The 19,749-nt window shown below is 48.3% G+C and overlaps 2 protein-coding genes across 5 annotated transcripts; both read right to left on the bottom strand.

The window, feature by feature from the left end:
- Positions 1-62: 62 nt before the first annotated feature.
- Positions 63-3,298, bottom strand: CNPY2 (canopy FGF signaling regulator 2). Its single transcript, XM_081249385.1, has 6 exons — positions 3,205-3,298; positions 2,406-2,518; positions 2,135-2,250; positions 1,097-1,300; positions 840-936; positions 63-224 (listed from the first exon to the last, which is right to left on the bottom strand). The coding sequence occupies exons 2-6, from the start codon at positions 2,491-2,493 to the stop codon at positions 181-183; spliced, it is 549 nt and encodes a 182-aa protein (XP_081105511.1). The 5' UTR covers positions 2,494-2,518; positions 3,205-3,298; the 3' UTR covers positions 63-180.
- Positions 3,299-4,027: 729 nt separating this feature from the next.
- On the bottom strand, positions 4,028-18,714 carry PAN2 (poly(A) specific ribonuclease subunit PAN2). Of its 4 annotated transcripts, none has more exons than XM_081250003.1 (26): positions 18,509-18,714; positions 17,455-17,862; positions 13,966-14,135; positions 13,734-13,854; positions 13,528-13,605; positions 12,870-13,137; positions 12,110-12,452; positions 11,809-11,905; positions 10,501-10,620; positions 10,167-10,286; positions 9,764-9,892; positions 9,437-9,636; positions 9,180-9,325; positions 8,950-9,056; positions 8,637-8,735; positions 8,447-8,520; positions 8,193-8,340; positions 7,616-7,759; positions 7,423-7,482; positions 7,112-7,202; positions 6,343-6,500; positions 6,099-6,242; positions 5,788-5,967; positions 5,566-5,659; positions 5,079-5,276; positions 4,028-4,724 (listed from the first exon to the last, which is right to left on the bottom strand). In XM_081250003.1, exons 2-26 carry the CDS (start codon positions 17,734-17,736, stop codon positions 4,690-4,692), a joined length of 3,606 nt encoding a protein of 1,201 aa, XP_081106129.1. In that variant the 5' UTR covers positions 17,737-17,862; positions 18,509-18,714; the 3' UTR covers positions 4,028-4,689. The 4 variants fall into 4 exon arrangements, with proteins under 4 accessions (XP_081106129.1, XP_081106128.1, XP_081106131.1 ...); XM_081250002.1 differs by having other exon boundaries at positions 9,180-9,328; positions 18,509-18,713; XM_081250005.1 differs by having other exon boundaries at positions 9,192-9,325; positions 18,509-18,713.
- Between the last annotated feature and the right edge of the window lie 1,035 nt (positions 18,715-19,749).

Here is a 19,749-nt window from a genome sequence, read left to right as displayed (position 1 = left end):
TCCTATTTTCAAGCCTAATTTAAGGGCCGATTCTGGGCATGAAAAGACAACACGGTTCATACTTTTGGTTTCATATTTTTTCAGTTCATTTCAGTAAAAACATAATATAAAAGGCATTGCCACCCTCTCCCCTCCTGGGGGTGATCCATCAAGCTTGTCAGTCTGGGCCGCTCCAGTGGTTCATAGCTCATCATGCGATATGTGCAGGGCATGGTCACATAGATCTGCAAATAGCACATGACAGTTTCAAAGAAAATGCCACTCTCATACTGATATATGCCACTATCAAGAAAATATCCCAAAACAAACTGACACACACACTGACCACCATTTTTCAGAGCATATGCTTTTTTTGCTTTTTTTTCCCAAGATTTTTTGATGTGGACCATTTTTTTAAAGTCTTTATTGAATTTGTTACAATATTGTTTCTGTTTCCTGTTTTGGTTCTTTGGCCTTGAGGCATGTGGGAATCTTTGCTCCCTGACCAGGGATCGAACCCGCACCCCCTGCACTGGAAGATGAAGTCTTAACCACTGGACCGCCAGGGAAGTCCCCAGAGCATATGCTTTTAAATGACAAAACATTCCCACCATCCTCTCACCAGTATCTCACTCAGGTGAGGGAGCCACAAATTCTGAAAGCCAACAGGAAAAGAATGGAGAGGAACAACCCAAGTCCCTAAGCCATAAGTAATGGAAGCCAACTCTTGAGCTAACATCAGAGGTTGGAGGAGGGGGTATTTGGGGGGGTGTTGGAGGAGCGGGGGTGGGACACACCCTAGAGAATGTGCCAGGTTCCACAGGGATGTGAGGACAGGAGGTAAAGTGGGAATAGCTTACCTGTTCGCTTACTACAAAGTTTGTCTTTAACATTGTCAGCCTCTCGGGAAAAGAATTCAATGAGTTCATCCTCGTATTCCTCCACAATGCTCTCACACTGTCAACCCAAGGGAGAAAGGAGTGAGAGAAGACAGCAAGGGAAGCCTCTGGTCTCCACCTCCAGAGAGGAGGACAAGGACATTAATCCAACTTTCCACTTGGGCTCTCCAATAATTCCCCTAGTTTCCAAGAACTGGCTACCCACTCCCAAAACTCACAGCGAACTTGAGGGTGCCACTGATGTCTGAATCAATTCGGATCCCCTGTTGGTCCAGTTCATTGGATTCTCCATTCCGGCCCACTACACGTACGTAGTTCTTGCGGTGGGTGGAAGGGTCGATCTGTTCCCCATACTCCTTCATCCGGTCACATACCTCCTCTAGCAGCTCTGTGAGGTGGGCCTCTGAGCGAGCATAAGGCACCTAGAAATGTCCTCAGCCTTGGGTCACATTTTTCTACCTCTGTACATTAGTAATTTATATCCTTACTTTTCCTTCCAAATCTAGCTCAACCAACCTATTCTAAAAAGCCTTCCCTTATTTAAAACCAGTATGATTTGTGTAGTTCCAAAGTCCTTTCAAATATGTGATCTTATTTACCTCATTATACAAGCCTAAAAAATAAAATAGGTGTCATTAGCTCCAAATTATAGATAAACAACCTCTTTGATTAACCTTAGTCAACTTTGTGTTCTCTTCCTTTGAATTCTTTTAATTCTTATGGCTGTAAGGTAATGATTTTCTTTTTTGTATTAAAATGAGGCTAATACCTGCCCTTAATAGGAGGAGAGCATTAGCGAGGCAGTTTGGGCTTTGAAGATAACAACTATTAAAGCATTTCACAAGCATCATAACCTTAACATCTCCCAAATGCCCAATGGATACAGCTCTCTGTCTGTGTTATGTTTCCACCTGAAATAAATTTCCTAAATGTAAGGATAAGACCTATTTTTTTCGAATGAATGTTTCTTTGTATACCATACTGCCATAGTGAAAACATAAGTCACGTGGATTAAGGATGTGGAGAAGGGGGCTGATCAAGGCTCCCTGTCTGCTAACAACTTCTACAACAGATATAAAGTATTAGGGTTTGGAGCCAAGGAAGCAAATGCATAGGGTATAAGCCTCCATCCTCTTCCAAATAAGACAGCCCAATCTTTTAGATACCTATGTGGGTCAATGTTTTCTACATTTCTATTAAACTAAGGTCCTTCTTAATTAGAGTGAGCTATTTTATTTGGGGGAACAGTCAGTTACCTCCACCACTGACTGGCTGCCATCTGGATTGATTCGGAAAGAGCCCATCTGAATGGTCTTCTTGGGATCCACCTGGGCAATTTCCCACTCTAGTTCATCCACCAGAGCCCTGCAAGCTGGTGCAAGGTGGGGGGGGGAGGCAGGGGGGGGAGAGAAAGGAATCAACCCAGGGGCTTCCACTCATCCTTCTCCCAGGCCTTGGATCCCATGCCTTCCAAGGCTCTATCTTCCCCACCCACTCTTCCTCCCATTTCTTCTTTTGTGCCTTTACCTCCACAGTGTAGATCCTGGCTCCTCCGGGCCCAGACAGCTCCCAGCAGGGCCCCCAGAAGCAGGGCCAGCAAACCCCAGCCCTTCATCTTTAGCGCAATGGGGTTGCTCCACCTGGGTTTGGATTGGAATAAAGCATAGGTGTGAGGAGCCAGCTCCATTCTCCCCTGTACCTCGCCCCCCCCCACCCCATCCCCACCCAATCCTTCATCCCAAGGCCTACAAAGGCCTCAGTGTGATCTGGCTCTACTTTCCAGGAAATGGTCCGGACACAAAGGGGCTCCTGTGTTCCGGCGCTCGAGGCTCCGGAGGCTCCGGGGCGGTGGGTGAGAGCGCTGAGCTCGGAACTTGGGGCTTAGCCCCAGACACTACGTCGACAGGTGAGGCCTTAGATGTTGGTACTTAAGCGTCCGCTGCCTAGGATTCACAGGGCTATGTGGCAGCCATGGGTTGGTGGCTAGGATTAAGCAAGGACGACAAGCACAGAGGAGCTGTTGGCAAGGAGAGTAGCTGATTCTGGCCAGGAGGTAGCGAGGTGGCTGGCTGGCGAGAGGAGCACTCAATAACTAGGGCCTATTTGGACCCAGCACCGAAGACTGCTGCATCCCCACCTCCAGCCTATAAGCTATTCCCCGTGCGGGCCAGCCCCCTTTCTAAAGACCCCACCACTGCCTTCGATCCAGTGCAACCCCGACCCTTAGTGCCACTTGCATCCGTCCCACCTCTGCTCCCAGGGCCGCCGCTGTGGCCCAGGCACTGGAAGACAGCCGGACTCTCACTTTAGCTCCCGACCCTAGCACCTGGCTGCGGGCAAGCGGGTCTGTCCAGGCTTCTCCAGAGCGCTCCTGCGCTTTCCAGACACGGGGTGCCCCGGCGACTGCCTGAGCCAGCTCCTCGAGCCCTAAGTGGACGCCTAAGCAGGTCTCAGATGCGCTACGGTACGAGTCCCACACTAGAGACCGACCCCAAACCCGCCCCTCCAAACTCTCGCGCGAACAGGCAGCGTAGGAGCGGCTCCCAGGCGGCAAGGACCCCTGTGGATCGCAGGACCCAGACTTGCGTGGCGAGCGGCTCCACGTGACCACCGGGTTGGGGGGGTGGTCAGCCGAAGAACAGGAGTGGCTTGAAGCAGAGTCAGAACCTGACGTAGTGCACGGAGGCGGTCAGGCTCGCGCGTGCCAATCTAGGTGGGCTCGGACCTTCAAAAAGAAAGGTGTGTTGCTAGCCAGTGAGAAGCCCTGGTTTCAATGCCCAGAAAACTACATCTCCCAGGAAGCACTGCGGCACCACACAGATTCTTTATTAGTAGCTACAGATTTTAAGATGTCCTGGGACCTGTAGTTTGTCAGTTTCTCCAACTCCCCTTTTACACGTAACAGGGAAACCATACTGTACGTCTTAAAAGAACCCGACCTTAGGGTTCTAAGCAGCCACAGCAAAGACCTAACACTGCCTAGGAAAGGCATTCTCCTCCAATATCCTACATTTTGGACTCCAGAGTTCTACCTTCATTTCTGGGTGGAAATTTGAAAGCCTTAGTTTTTTCCAGTTGTAATAGAAACACAAAGGAGAGGAGAGCTGAAGTCAGAGAACCCCACACGCACACATTTCTAATGAGATAGATGACAATAATATTTTTGTTTTTATTTTATAAAACATGCAATTTAAGACAAAATTTTTTAAAAAATAACAAGAAAACAAAACCTGGGACAGGAGAGTGGATGGAAGACAGATGCTTCTCAGCTGTCAACAGGAGTGAAGCCAGCAGCGAAGCTTTGTCTAGGACCCAAAGGCCCTTTCGGCAATAATAATGTTGGCAACACTGGTTTGCTTGGGACCACCAGACTCTAAATGCTGGCCCCTCCAGGCAACCCTCAAGCAGTCAGACTTAAGCTAGGTCTTGAGCTATTGTTGTATCCTGTCATTGTCCGGGACTTCAGTACTTAGCCAACTAGAAACTGAGAGTTTTGGTTCCAGGAGCTTCTTTGCCTGGGCATTAATTACCCAGGATATTTATTAAGAACATGAATTACTTTCCATCTGGGTCAATTCTAGACTCTGTTTCTGGCCCACTATTTTGCAAAGGATGAAAAAGGAATCTGGCTCCTAGACCCTTTGCAACAGTTCTGCTGCATTCCAGTTCTATTAATAGCACCATCTGTAGACCCTGAGCAAGTCCAATTCTGGAAGTAGACAGGGTATAGCCAACTTGGGAAGCCATCTCCCACTCCTAGGGCCACAGAAAACTGAAGGGAGAGGGAATTGTTCATTGGGAGAGGGTGAGGTCAGAGCGCCAGCACTGAAGAGAAGACAGCTGCATCTGTCAGAGACAAAATGAAGAGCATTGACTCTTAAGATGAGTGGAGAAAAAGCACCTGGGACACTTCTTATGAAGGAAAAATGCAAGAGGAAAGAGGGCATGGACCTGCCCCAAACATTTTAGAACTGGGCAAGAAGAGGTTAGGACCAATAGAGAGTTTCAATAATAAAATCAATTTCACTGAATGTTTTGAGGATTAAGTGCTTTGTAAACTGTTAAGTGCTTTATATTACAACCTGTTGGGGTGGTACTGTTGCTAACATCATCATCATTCTTATTACGGTGGGTATAATCTTCACATGTACAACCAAAACCCACCCAGTCCAGTTTCCCCTGTCCCATCCCAGGCCTTACTCTTGGGACTTGTCTGGCCCTCGGGCTCAGGCACCTTCCAGTCCATCTTTCGGCCTTTCTCGTAAAGGCCCTTGAGCACTTTGTGGAAGGACTCAGGCTCAGTGCCATTTTTGCTTAGCTCCAGATACTTTCGGTAAAGCTGAAGGGCTGTGCGGGCATCCTCAATACTGTCATGGGTCTCCCCTTGAATCTTCAGGTCTGGGGGGAAGTAGAGGTGGAATAGTTTGGGGCCTAGCAAAGGGAGGTAAGGACATGTCCTCTACTCACACCCCCAACTCCCAATAAACAACAACAACAAAAAAAACCTGACTACCCTTAAGGGAAAGAGCCAAACACCAACCCTAGTGCACAGAAGGGACACTGAAGCTAATTAAATCCATCAGTAACTCTCACCACTAACCCAGGGTCGTACCTACTCCCCTTGGCCTCTCACACATTTTCATGCTCTTGCTGACCACAGCAAGGGCTACAAGGCAGAGCAACTCACCCAGAAAGTACCAAGCAAGGAATCGCAGGGAAATCATTCGTTTTCGGGGCATGTGAAATAGATAAACAGTGTCAAGGACTTGGTCCTTGGGCACCTGCCAGGGATAAAAGAGTGAGAGACTGAAGGTAAAGGATCCATAATTTCCCATTTTCCAAAAGCACAATGTATACCCTGGGGGGGCCCACACACAAAGAAAGACTCTTAAAAGAGCCCTGCCCGAACCATGAGGTTGATGACCCGGAAGTCCTTCTGCAGACCGTGACCCACAAACTTGACTCCAATGTCTATGAGAAAACGAAGCTTTAAGTAGGTAGACTTCAGAGTTGTGAGGTGCTTAGAGGAAATCTTGGCATCAAGGTCTCCTGGCTTTATCCCTGAGTACTGAGTCAAGTAATCCACCACCTAGGGATAGAGAAAAGGTCAAGCGACCCAGGAAATGAGGTGCACAGTTCCCCCTGCCACTCTTCCCTGGGTTCTAAGGCACTCTATATAAGCACAGGGTCTCTCTCACTTGCATCTCCAAATCCTATTACCTGCTCCTGGGTAGAGATGTAGTCATCAATGAAGGGGATACCCTCATTGGGTCCCTGGCCCCTAACACAGGTAATCCTCGCTACTGACATCTGGCTTGGCTTGATGGTAGACTTGGTGCCATCGCTGCGCAGCTCTGCTTCTTCCTATATGAGAAGAGTTCATGAGGAAATGAGAGAAATGCTTATGACTCCTAATATCCCCAGAGTTCTGTTCTAACACCCCATCCTTTTTGGTCTTGGTTACCTCATTAAGGGTGACAAACTCAGCGTCCAGGCCCACCAAGTCCCCAACCTGTGGCATCTCATTCAGCATCAGGGGAATAAAGGTCGTATGTGTTTTCCGCTGCTTCCGTGCTAATGAGGCCTCAGCCAGCAGAACACTTGCTTCGATAGGGTTCTTAACTGGAAGGGAGAATCCAGAAGACAGATGGCTGGGGAGAGGGAAGTGACAAGGGGAGGGAAGCCAGGGTGGCTACCAGAGACCAGGTCTACACTGTTATCCCAATAATCAAAGCATGTGAATAAAAAGATCATGTCTGATGGACAGAGCAGGTAGACGGAACAGGTCAAATCAGAAAATTATCAGGAACTATGCTAAAAAAACCCAAAAAAGTTAACAGAGAGGAAGGAATAAGATTCTCACTTTAGACTTTACCTTAGTAAATCCAGAAAAATAAAGTTACAGAGAAACTATGGTTTAAAGGCATCAAAAAGGGACTTAATAAGGAGTTCATCACCAAAAAAAGAGATCTTCACTTGGGGATAAGAATGGTTAGGCTCAAAATCATAACCTTAGCCATTTTGATCAGACTTCCCCCCCATCACCTCTTTCCTAGACACCCTCAGTATCTCCAGATTCTAAATTTAAGGCCTGATGAGCAGGAATTGCTCTACTGTCCCTGGAAATATTAACACTGGTCCCCAATCCTAATCTTAACAAGCTATTTCCCAGATCTCTTCCTGAAGACCAATCTAAATTGCCCACACCCTTGGATCTACACTGTACCACTTACTGTTCAGGTTGTATTTAGAATTAAGATTCCTTTTGATGTAATAAAGGATAGCAGGCACTTTCCAATTCATGTCAAACTGCACAGCTTCATGCTATAAAAGAAAAAGCACTTAATGGCCTATATATATGCCCCTTTTCCCTTTATCCCAAGTCAGAGAGAAGACAGGACTCAGGTGCTATTTTTAGCTCTGCTTTTTATTATTGAGGCCCCATCCCTCCCTCTGAATCTGCCTGGCACTCTCTCAGGCACTGAGGATGAGGATGCTAAGAAAAAGGGAGATGAAAGGGGGAACGGAATGTATTACAACTAACCTTATCAATAGGTTCAATGAGAAAGTCGTTGAAGAGATACCACTGCTGGTGGGTAACACCCTGTGGAGATAGAGACACAGTGATGCCAAAGTGATGGCTGGAGCATTCTGGCTCAGACTTAAGATAAGGACAGACCTGGGACTCCACTGTGGCCACCACCAGGAGTGTCCCTGCCCTGTATTACCTCACTCACCTCCTTGCGCTGGTGGTAGGTCTCTCCAACTTTGATGTGAGCCACCAGGCTGCCCCCTGTGCGTGAGTCCAGGATGTGTACCACAGTAGCCATCAGGTCATACACATAGACACCATGCTCCTCCTCTGCCCTGGCTGGGCCCCACTGTGAGGGGGGTACCCAGGCTGCTAAGCTAAGTTTAAGGATGAGGAAGGAAGGGGAATGGGGATAGAGGACAGGGAGTTTGGGGTATAGGGATGGGGGACGAGGGTGGGTTCTTTCCATCCTAGCCCATCTATGACTCCCAACACTGAACTGAGTCACTCTGGAAAAGCCCACAACTGGTGAATACTAGGCCTTATTCCCTTTTTTCCCCTATGCTAAATTCCACCTTCCCCTTGCCTTGCTTCTGCCCCGACCTTCTCTTTTTTTTTTTTTTTTGGGCCGCGCCACGCGGCTTATGGGATTCTAGTTCCCAACCAGGGATCGAACTTGGGGCCCCCGCAGTGAGAACGCCGAGTCCTAACCACTGGACCGCCAGGGAATTCCCGGACATTCTCTCCCTTATTCCCCCTCCTCTTCCCAGTTTTTCAACAACCTGCATCTCATCCCCATCAGTCCAATTGCAAACATCCAGCCCTTTGTTCTTGGTCATCTTCATTTGAATGGAGAAAGGAAGCCAGACATTCTTCAACTCCTCAATGGAGGGACACATCAGCATGCCCTCTGGACTCCCTAGTTCCTTCCTATCAGGACAGGAGAATTGGAAATTTGTTCTGAGGAGATCTGACCAGTGACAAGAGGAGCCCCTGAGTAGATCAATCCTTCGACCACTCTACAGACAATACCTACCAATCAGCCAAAGCAAACTCCTTATTCTTGGAGATTTCCCCACCATGCTTCTTTATTGCTATCTTGAAGGCAACCTGAACACAAAGGAGAAAATATCCAATTCCTCAGGAACATTAATCATATATGGAAGTCAAAAGAGGGAAGAACGAAAAAGTACTCCTAAAGTCCTGTTTCCAGACTCAGTCCTTACCTCAGCCTGCATTCTCCAGAAATCAGCTTCTTTCAAGCTGTTCACCTCACAATTGATGACGAGAATATCTGGGAGATGGCAGATGTTGCGGGTCTGAATCTGAGAGGATAAAACAAACAAGGAATGGCAGGCAGCCTACAGGGAGAGAAACCTGGACATGAACAGTTAAGCCTGGATCTGCATCCTCCAGTTGGGGTTCTTCCCACTCCCTATAGATCGCTGGATGGTGGTGCTGACCCAGCCAGTCCCAGATGAGACCATGGCCAAGTCCCCAACATGGCAGGACTCTAGTCCTGTGCAACAGCCCACTCACCGTGGGCTGGTACTTTTCACAGTTGTCACACCAGGCCTGTGTATTCTGCTCCAGGCAGATGCTTCGCTTCAGCACCTGAGCAAAGTCACAGTTCTTCCCGGTTTTATCTGCGGGGAAACTGGATGCTTCACTCCAGGTCCTCCCTGTACCCACTGTTAGCCCCCCAGCACCCTCTCCTTGATGTTACAGGACATCTGGGGGAGCCTCCCCAACCCAGCTGCAGGGTATACCACTGTTGCTACCCTCAGGGTAGGAGAGCGTGAAGAGCAGGGTGGATGAGGCTCGCACGGTCTCACTGCCACAGCGGCAGAGGCTGCAGTTTTCCATCTCACAGCTGAACAGCTGCCCAATGACAGAGTCTCCCGATGAGCAAAAGCTGCTAAGAGTGGGGAGGGCAATATATGCACACTGAGGGAGTTAGGAGACCCTTTAAGTCACAGTGGGGCTTATCGTGGGGGCTTTAACTATTCCTGTCCCAATTCCATACCTGCCTCCAGCACCTCGATAAGCCTGGGGTAATTCCAGCTCCTGCAAATCTTGATGCAATTGAGTGAGAATGAAGCGATTCCACCTCTGAATGAGCCTGGCCAGATTGCCCTTGCCTGAAGCCTCATCCGAGTCAGCCAAAATCAGACCAAGGGCCGAGGCCTCAGGAATGGTGCGGAACGCCCGAAGAAAATTACTGCCCTGGAATCCAGGAAGTGTGTTGGTGGAAAAGGGTTACTTTCTCTTTTGTGGCCATCTGCAGAGTGATGACCCTGCCTACTGTCCACCTCCCTTCCCCTTTTATTGTCCCAGGTCTCCAGGCACTGACCTGACAAGGGTCACCTCGGGAGAGGTCCAACATGTGGAAGAGGAAGCCCAGCTCACATGCTAGGCAGAACTCCTTCTGGCAGAGGTGGTTCTGGATTAGACAGCGAACAGGCTCCAGGAAGTAGAGCACCTGGAGGGAAGAGCAGGAGATATGATGCAGACAACTGGTACAGGGAGGAAGAGAGGTCGGAAGGTTAAGAGATGGTGGAGAATACAGAGCTGGGGTCCACTGAAGAAGCAGACCTCACAGAGGAGACCTGAAAGCTGAGGGGCAAGAAAGAATGGTAGAGGAGGTCAAAGTGGACTTGGCTGGGGAGACCTGGAAAAAGACGAGCGGTTGGGGGGCCCACAGAGAAAAAGAAAAGCAGTAGCCATGTTCAAATCGCAGGAACACCCAGCCTTACCTGGATCATGCAGTTACAGTAGGCATTGGGGATGTGGGGCTCTAATCCAGCAAACAGCGTCTTATTGTAGTGTTTGAAGTCAAAGTCCTCCAGCCCTAGCTTGGAGTATTTGATGGTCACCTGAAGCAGAAACAGTCTGAGCAAGAGGAAGACACCCTCAGAGTCCCCTAAATCTTTGCAGTAGCCATAACCTTCCCCCAAACCTCCCTCCTGAGTCCAGAGTGATAGATGAAGGCTTCTTGAATGAGCCCTTCAATTCTTTCTCATATGACCCCCTTCCCCGGGAACCTTTCCCCACATCCCAGAAGGCCCCTTCCTTGGTATCCCCCAGCACCTTGCGGTATTTCTTAGAGACCATGTGGCGATGTGGCTCCTCTTCCCGCCCTATTGGTGACTCAGTGACCTGGCTGAAGCTGTCAAATTCACTGTCAGACTCCTTGAGTCGGTAAGGAATCTAGGGTTTTTAAAAAGAGGTAGCCTCGTTGGATGTGTATAATCATCTTTGGTTTCCCCCTACCTTTATTACAACACTGAAGCTATCATCACCAGTCCTGAACCTTCTAATTTCATGGGGTTTTCAGCATCCACTGCTTCCTTTTCATTCCCACTGCTATCACCCTACCTCATCACAGCTGGACAATGCTGATGGCTTCCACACTGGGCTCCCCCACGTACACTCTGTCCAGCATGCCGCCACCAGACTACCCCACCCAGAATGGCCCTTTCGGTGCATCACTTCTGCTATACGTTGGTATGCAAGGCTTCACAACTGGCCCCTTTCCAAACTTCATCTCTCACTGTTTCCCAATACTAACAGCCGCTCCAGCATAGTCCTTGTCAGGCCTTCTGAGACTTCAGTAACACTGTACTCTCATCTTGAAAGCCTCCCCTGTTACCATCTACTTGCCCGTCTATCACCTTTCCAGCTCAAAATCCACCTCTTTTAGTACTGCCCTCCCTGACCACTCTAGCCAGAGTACCGTTTTCCCTCTAAACAGCTTTCGCACTGAATGCTTCTAACATTCCTTTAGCATTTAACGATACAACATAAATAATTTCTGCTATGCACAGGTCTTACCTTCACCAACTGAACACTAAACTTCTTAAGAGCAAGGACCCTATCTTTTATGTCTCTGAACCCTAAAACCTAGTATAGTACCTTCAATTCAGTAGGCTTCAAAAAACCTTTACTGACTGACTAAAAGCAAATACTAATGAGAAGGGACTTCCCTGGTGGTGCAGTGGTTAAGAATCCACCTGCCAATGCAGGGGACACGGGTTCGAGCCCTGGTCCGGAAAGATCCCACATGCCGTGGAGCAACGAAGCCTGTGCGCCACAACTACTGAGTCTGCGCTCTAGAGCCCGCGAGCCACAACTATTGAGCCCACGTGCCACAACTACTGAAGCCTGCGCTCCACAACGAGAAGCCACCGCAATGAGATGCCCGCGCACCGCAACGAAGAGTAGCCCCTGCTCGGTGCAACTAGAGAAAGCCTGCACGTGGCAACGAAGACCCAACACAGCCAAAAATAAATAAATAAAATTTATTTTAAAAAAACTAATGAGAACTACTAAAGGAAAAAGACAGGAGAAACACCAATGGCCTGGGGTGGGGGCTGACCCTCTCCTCTCTGAACATACCTGATTGCGCAGCCTGGTGCGGGGGTTGGGTGCATAGCCAATGAAGCCCACCTTCTTCATGGTGCGCAGAATCTCTGCATCCACAGGGGGTGCTCGCCTATAATGTAGCATAGTTCTAGGGCTTGAAGGTTTTGGTGTCTGCCCATTCAGCCCCAATCCCCAAGGGACCAGAAAAAAAAAAGAAAATACTGAGAGTAGACAAAAATCAGAAAAGAAGTAGAATACTAACAGGGCTTGCAGAGAATCCTGGTATCCTGGTCCTTTCCCCCTCCCTCCTTTTGGCCCAGATGTGAGATACAACCTGGGAGCTGGAGCGGAGTTGGCAGCAGGCCAGTCAGAGAGAAGCGTGTCGGTGGTGAGCGGGACAGGGATGAGGGACAGAGGCAGCAGGTCCTGGCTCCAGTCCAGAGGAGGCAGTGAGTCCACGAGACAGGGCAGAGCAAACTCGGTCTCACGGGAGTAGGGGTTGAAGGAAGGCTCAGGGGAATCAGTCCAGAGATGCACACAGCCCTCAGAATCCCCAAAGGCGAGGGCCTGCTTGCTGGCTGACACGTCAAACGTCATTAGCAAAGGCCCCACAGGATTCACGTGAAAGATGTCTGCTGGGTTGGCCAGGCCTGTGGGCTCACAAAACTGGCACTGCCCTAGGAGGGAGAAGGAGGCCCACTGAGCCCTGGAAGATGAAAGGGAGCCATCCTTTTATGCCCTTCCTACCCTCTTCCCCTGGTATCAAGCAAAGATGGGCCCCAAATCCATTCCTAGAGATAAGAGAAAGTACCATCTGACGCCTTCCCATAAACCACAGGGAGGTTTGCTACCCAGCAAAGGACAGTTCTAAAGTTGTTTTGCCTGCTCTACCTATATTTTTTGCATGTGTGTTCTTCACATTCAGGGAGAAAATAAAAGCTCTAATCTCTTACCAAACTTAAGTGAGACCCTGAGATCCCTCAGAAAGGTTACATTTTCCCCAACGAAGAAATTCCAGGGAGCACACTTCTTCTCGTGCCTAGTTCCCCTTCACTCATCGACTCCTCCTACCCCATCCTACATCCCCTTCATACCTGACTGGGAGATGATAGCAAGACGAGAAGTATATGTAGGGATGAAGCGTAAGAAGGCAGGATCCACATGAACTTGAAGTGGCGTGATGGCACGCATCATGCGTAGATCATACACCTTGAGGAAACGGTCACAGGCCAGGCCGGTGAGGCGGCTGGAGAAACCACAAGTGGCTAGCAGGTTGCCGTGCACATCAAAATCCGACAGACTCCCTGAGAAGGCATCAAACTCATGCTCCACCTTAAAAGTACGGAGGTCTCGCAGGGAAACCTGAAGAAGAGAGAACCTGGTTATCTGCCAACGCTGCTATCAGGAAGAGGACCTGCCACCTACCCAACCTTGTGAGGCCCCTACCCAAAGAACTACGGCTCTAGGATACAGACAATTAAAGCATAAGAAAAATCAAAAAGAGACGCCAAGAGTTGGATGGGACCCCAAAGAGAGCTCTTGTTTACCCCTTTGCCTCTGAGATACCCATTTACAACAGAAAACATCAGGCTGAAAGATAATCTCATAGTATAACACGGCTAAGTAGGAACTCAATCCATTCCTCCCACCCTCCAACTACAGCCCCAGAAATGAGGAAAAGGCAGAGCCCAATCACATATCTGGTGAAACAGGGCCCCATGGTGGGAGGAAAAATGGAACGTAGTCAGTCACCCTGCCAGATGTGTGGCCACAGAAGAAGAAGCGATTCGTCTGTCTCATGATAGTGACTCCAGGTGTCTCAACTGCATACTGTGGAGGGAAGCGGGAGAAACCAGTGAGAATGATTCTTCCCACAGACCAAAGGAACAGAAAGGTCGCACACATCACAGGCATTTCCAGCTTATACTCCCCCCAGTAACCTCAAGCCCTGCTTGTACCTTCTGAGTCTCCTGGACAGTGTTAAGGTCAATCTCCAATATGTGGTTCTGCAGCCCACCGACGAGCAGAGTGCTGCTGTCAGTCAGCAGCAGACTGTGCATATCTTCACTCTCATCCAGCCTGTGAGAGAGGAAAAGCTAAGGGGCCAGGCTCTCAAAAGTTTCCAATTCTCTAGACTTCCCACTCTGTGAGGGACCCCCTTTCCCAGTCCAGAGGTGAGAAACTACTTACAGGTAATCAAATATAATGAGGCCTCCACGGGCCATATACTTCAGGTTGTTCTTGGTAAGAAAAAGGATGCCATTCTCCAGGCTTTGGATCTGCCGAATGTCATCACTGCCATTGACCTGAAATGATGAGTAGCGTTCCAAAGCTGGGCCGAAAAATGACGTGGCATGGCCCTGTAATGGACAAAAAGATGAGAAACATCCTGAGTGGAGGGACAAGGCCATCCCAGATACAAATCAGAGACGGGACATTGCTCAGTTTTTCTCCATTCTTGCCTGGCCTTTCTGGCTAGCAGTGACTAAGGCATAAGGCTGAGCACCAATCTTAGTGATAAAAACACGGATAATACTATCTTATGTTTGCTTAATGCTTTACAAAGTAGTTCTATAAACTCTACCTAATTTTATCCTCACAATGTCCTTGTTGAATAGGTAATGGCTCAGTTGGTTAGAACAGTGCTCAGAAGGTCAGGGACGTGGGTCTAATCCTCCAATGGCCAGCTGGCTTTCTTATGTTCCACAGTCTTTTTTTTTTTTTTAATACATTTATTTATTTATTTGTTTGTTTGTTTGTTTGTTTAATTTTTGCCTGCTTTGGGTCTTCGTTGATGTCCGCGGGCTTTCTCTAGTTATGGCGAACGGGGGCTACTCTTCATTGTGGAGCGCGGCCTTCTCACTGCGGTGGCTTCTCTTGTTGTGGAGCATGGGCTCTAGGCTCACGGGCTTCAGTAGTTGCAGCACATGGGCTCAGTAGTTGTGGCTCGTGGGCTCTAGAGCACAGGCTCAGTAGTTGTGGCACATGGGCTTAGTTGCTCCGCGGCATGTGGGATCTTCCCGGACTAGGGCTCGAACCTGTGTCCCCTGCATTGGCAGGTGGATTCTTAATCACTGTGCCACCAAGGAAGTCCCCACAGTCAAGTCATAATCTCTACCAGCCAACTGGGAAATGTGTACTGTGGGTCACAGGCTGGAATAGAGAGAATGTGAAACTCATGCCATCCTTGGCTCCTATGACATCATCCACTCCTGGTTTCTCTCCTGACTCTTAGCTCACTATCTTCTCCTTATGTGCAACCCTTATGACCACTCTTGAAACATGGCTATTCCCAGCCCAATATCTTCTCACTCTACTTTTCTTCCTAGATAATCTCACCCACTCTTAAGGTTTTAACCCTTCATTTTAAAGTTGCTGAATCCTACTTTTCTCCTCTAGCCCAGACCACTGCCTCAAGCTTCAGACTTATACATCCAAATACCTACTATATGTCTCTCTTTAGATATCCCATAAGAACCTCAAACTTGTTACATCCTAAATCAAATTCACCATCTTGGGCTTCCCTGGTGGTGCAGTGGTTAAGAATCTACCTGCCAATGCAGGGGACATCGGTTCGAGCCCTGGTCCGGGAAGATCCCACATGCTGCAGAGCAACTAAGCCCGTGCGACACAACTACTGAGCCTGCGCTCTAGAGCCCGTGCTCTGCAACAGGAGAAGCCACAGCAGTGAGAAGCCCGCACACCACAACAAAGAGTAGCCCCCACTGGCCACAACTAGAGAAAGCCCGCACGCAGCAACGGAGACCCAATGCAGCCAAAAATAAATTAATCAAAAAAATTCACCATCTTTACCCCATTTCAATTCCTTTTAACTGTATTCCCTATGGTACCATGATCTACTCAGTGGAGTAAGTCACTGGTAGTTGACTTAAATCTTATTTATTTTACTTCCTAAATATTTCTCAAATCCGTTCTCATGTATAAATCTCTACAGTGCTTCATTCAGGCATTCAAGATATTTTATGTGAACTACTACAACGTACTGCACGCTGACCTCACTGAGTCCTGCCCCATTCCCCTTAAATCAAACTCTATACTGCTACCTCAGCACTGCACCTAGATGCAAACCAGACCTCGTCTTTCTGGATAAAAACCTTCAGTGGACTGAAGAATCAGTCCAACTCTTTTAACATAGCATATGAGGTTTTTTAGAATGTTCTCCCCCCCCTCCCGATATCTGCATGGCTCCCTCTCTCCCTTCTAGGGAGATTAGAATGGACATCCTGGCCTGCATCCAGGTCTCTACTCAAATGTGACTTTATCAGAGGGCCCTTCCCTTGACCAACTATGTAAAATAGCAACACCTCCCACCCTTCGATACCTCAACTCCCTTATTCCACTGTATTTTTCTTAAGGATTCTAAGCAACACCTGATATGTCATAAATATATTTATGTTGCCTTTTAAAATGCTTATTCCAAACTTAGACCCCAGAGCAAGGTCTGGCACCTTAAAGGTGCTCAAAAAACACTGGCTGAAGAAATGTCTAACTCTTCAGCTTCATCGTCTAGTCCAGTAAACCCTACTTGCTTATAGTTCCTGCACTCTGCAATCATCATGCTATATAGTATCTTGGGAATCACTGTTTACCCCGTTGCTTTTGCCAAGATAGCATTTCCCCCTCTTCTTCACCTGACTCCTACTCATCTCTCAAGACTCAGAGCAGGTGTCACTTCCTTCTGGAGATCCTCTAATCCTCTTCTTTGCTCATCAACACTCAGTACGTATTTTCACACTGGCATTTATTAGTTTATATCCTAAATTCATAATTATTAAGTGAAATATTTTAGTTTCTTTTAAAGTGCCATAAAATTATCTGTTCATATGTTTTTTTGTTTTCCTTGTTGTCCTGTGAACTCCTTCAGGGCAAGGATTATGTTTTATTCAGCTTTATTCCCTGGGCCTAGCCTGTCAGTAGACACTGCCTACTGAAATGAGTGTATTACCAAAAAAATTCACTCATTCCAATGGAAAAACAATTCCCGCCCTATGGAAGGTAAATTAGTAAACCAAGGATACCATGTTATTTCTTAAAAAATCTTTAGGCTCCCTAGCATATTGGCAATATGGATACATTTTAAGAAATTAACAATGATAACTGCTCCCAGAGAGATTAAAATCAGCCAAAGACAAAATGATTCCATGTAACACATGCAGAAACATGCACTAAACATTCTATAATTAGGGAATTCCCTGGTGGTCCAGTGGTTAGGACTTGGCGCTTTCACTGCCAGGGCCCGGGTTTGATCCCTGGTTGGGGGTACTAAGATCCCACAAGCCACGCGGCACGGCCAGAAAAGAAAATATTCTATAATTATAAAAATGGAAAACAGAGAAGGAGCATTAGAGACTATATTTAGATGGCTATAGGCTAACTGATGTGTACAGTTATTAAGATTAATCAAAGCATGGAATGGGCAAATTGTGGTAGAATTGGGATGCCTTCTGAAAAAGAACACCTATGTAACCCATCTCTGGATCCTATGACTCCTTCGTTCTCCCTCCACTCCCCTCCTCTTGGCTTGACTTGGAGACCCAGCTAACTTTCATCACCTCAACTCAGTTCTGGCTTCCTGCAAAGCATCTGTTCTTGGGTTAAAACCAGATAAAAGACCTCCAACATCTCCATCCAGCCATTACAAAGGAGTACAGTTCTTACCCCATGGCTTCCCACCCACAGCATCTCCTCGTGCAAGTCAAAGTGGGAGACGGAGACAGGCACACCCACTTCAGCCACCACACTGTGCAACTCAGAGTAGACACCTTCCATTATGTGCACTGACTCCTGGACGGGAAGAGCCTCTAAGGCCACTCCCTCCGGGTCGAGCTCCACATTCTGTAGCAGACTTGGGTTCAGGTGGGCATCCAGGACAGGATCCAGGGCAGAATGCATGGCTGGGGCATACTCTGCCAGTCCAGGGTCCAGAACCTCAAAGTTCATGATGATGATGATGATGATGGCAGCAGATTAGACCCGTGTCACACCCTCCCTTACCACAGCCCCTTTGGATGCCTGACCCAGCGTTCAGCAGGATGACACCAGTAGACCTAGAATGGACAACCTGACCTGCAAAGGGAAAGAGGTAGCTGAGTCAGGGATAGGCCCAGGTACTTGTATTTAGTGTGTTCCAAGTTTTACCGGCAGGAGGGAGATGATGCAGGCAGAAGATGTGAGAATGTTAGGCATGGGATGAACAAGCAGGAAGGGAATGGGCACTGGGGTAGACGTGGGAGAAGTGCTGTCCCTTCCTCTTCTCCTCTAGGCACTCTGTACTCTCCACCACCCCACTAACTTAATCCCTGACTTCCCTTTCACCTCCCTTCAGGCCTGCTCACTTGCCTGGTTCATCTCTGAACCATCAGTGGTAAGAGCAGCAACTGCGGGTGTAGGGGTTAGGTAGAGGGGGCTAACGTGCTTGTTTCCCAGAATTAGGGGTGGGGGTAGGCGGTTGAGAGGGGAGAACAAGAGAAGTCAATTTCCCAGAATCCTCTGCAATGTTACCCAGGATTCTCTAGGGGAAAATAAGAATGGCCAGTTACCCACAGTTGGGGCGGGGGTAGGGGTGCGTGATGGAAATAGCTAGTTACCCAGAATTCTCTGGGGGAACCAGAAAAATCAATTACCCATAATTCTCCCCCGGCGGCGGGGAGGGGAGGGATTAGGGCAGGGGTCAGATGTGTTCCCGGGATGCTTACGGGGATTGGGTCATTACCAAGATTTCTCCATGGCGGATATTTTGGAGCGCGTGGAATTAAAACGAGTAGGGGGGAGAACAAGCGCCGTCAGCTCCGCGGGAAATTCCAGTTTCCCCAATTCTCCCCCGCGCCTCTGGTTCAACCAAACTCCACGACGGAAAGGACGGCGCACTCCCAGTCGTCGCTTCCAATCAGGAAGGGCTAGGGGCTCACCTCAGCCAATCGAAAGGAGCCAGGTACTGCCGGCCCCGCGATAAGACGTGTGACACGGGAGCTGGGCAAAAGCAAGAGCTACGGGGCGCGGGTAGGGACAAACGTAGTCAGACCTTGTCCCTGTTTGGTGTCGTTAGAAAGTAACCTCTTTTAAGCCTTCTTTAAACAAAATTAGAGAGCCCGAGGCTTGGAGATCGAACCTTCATGCTCCCTATAGCTTCAGAAACTAGAATAAGGGGCGCCCAAGGCAAAGCATTGGGAATCGATTGCTGGGTATTCCCAGTATGGCCCAGTCCACCCCCTCTTCCCGTGGTGCTCTTGTGAGCACTCCGCCACCTCCGACCCTTTTACCCCCGAAACTCGCTGGCATTTCCTATCATTTCCAGGCATGGGAGAGAAAAAAGGAAGCGGGAGGCAGCCTCCTAACACGGCCCAAGTAGCTGCATCTTCTACGATTCTAAAGGCAACCGTCTGAAACTCCCATCTGTGATTGTTCCCTCCCCAGAGGCGTCGGTAATATTTCCAGGGAACAGGACTCCTCAGCTATCAAATTCCCCTAGCTCGTGGAGCTGGACGTTATTCCTCAGAGGGACAGGGCATAGCAAATTGAGACATTTGCCTTCCCCAAACTCTTACAGATTTAGCGTCAGCACTTAGGGATTCTTGGGGTCCAACTCTGAGCTTGAACTGCTTTGGAAAAGATCCAGGTTGTTAGATGTCTGTGGGGTATTTTAGCTCAGTTTCTAAAGGCCACATAGAGGGCCTCTGGTGGAAGGAATTCCTCATAGAGGATACAGTTTTAAAGCATTTCTCTCTCTCAATAAAGACTGGTAAATAGACCTTCATAAAAGAACCCAAGAATTTAGTTTTCCAGGACTCAGAGGGGTTCTAGACTTGTCAGAGGTCATTGACAGAGAGAAAAACACCTTAACTCAGAGGGTCTCTCAAACTGATCTGACTTCAGAGATCCCTAGATTTAAAATCTTGTAAAAAGATGGGTGCTGAGAGACAGGGACAGTTCCTACCCTTGAAAAATTTCCATATT

This window comes from Mesoplodon bidens (assembly GCF_964165515.1).
Source record: "Mesoplodon bidens genome assembly, chromosome: 11".
Taxonomy (NCBI): Eukaryota; Metazoa; Chordata; class Mammalia; order Artiodactyla; family Ziphiidae; genus Mesoplodon; species Mesoplodon bidens.
This window is presented reverse-complemented; position numbering and strand designations above follow the sequence as displayed.

Coding starts and splice junctions, on each gene's coding strand:
- PAN2 (XM_081250002.1), bottom strand. CDS start 17,736: ATGAACTTTGAGGTTCTGGACCCTGGACTGGCAGAGTATGCCCCAGCC. Junction 9,637..9,763: donor CCCGAGGTGACCCTTGTCAG/GTCAGTGCCTGG, acceptor CCTGGATTCCAG/GGCAGTAATTTTCTTCGGGC. Junction 8,341..8,446: donor GAGTTTGCTTTGGCTGATTG/GTAGGTATTGTC, acceptor CTGTCCTGATAG/GAAGGAACTAGGGAGTCCAG.
- CNPY2 (XM_081249385.1), bottom strand. CDS start 2,493: ATGAAGGGCTGGGGTTTGCTGGCCCTGCTTCTGGGGGCCCTGCTGGGA. Junction 937..1,096: donor GTGGCACCCTCAAGTTCGCT/GTGAGTTTTGGG, acceptor TTGGGTTGACAG/TGTGAGAGCATTGTGGAGGA. Junction 225..839: donor ACTTTGTAGTAAGCGAACAG/GTAAGCTATTCC, acceptor TGCTATTTGCAG/ATCTATGTGACCATGCCCTG.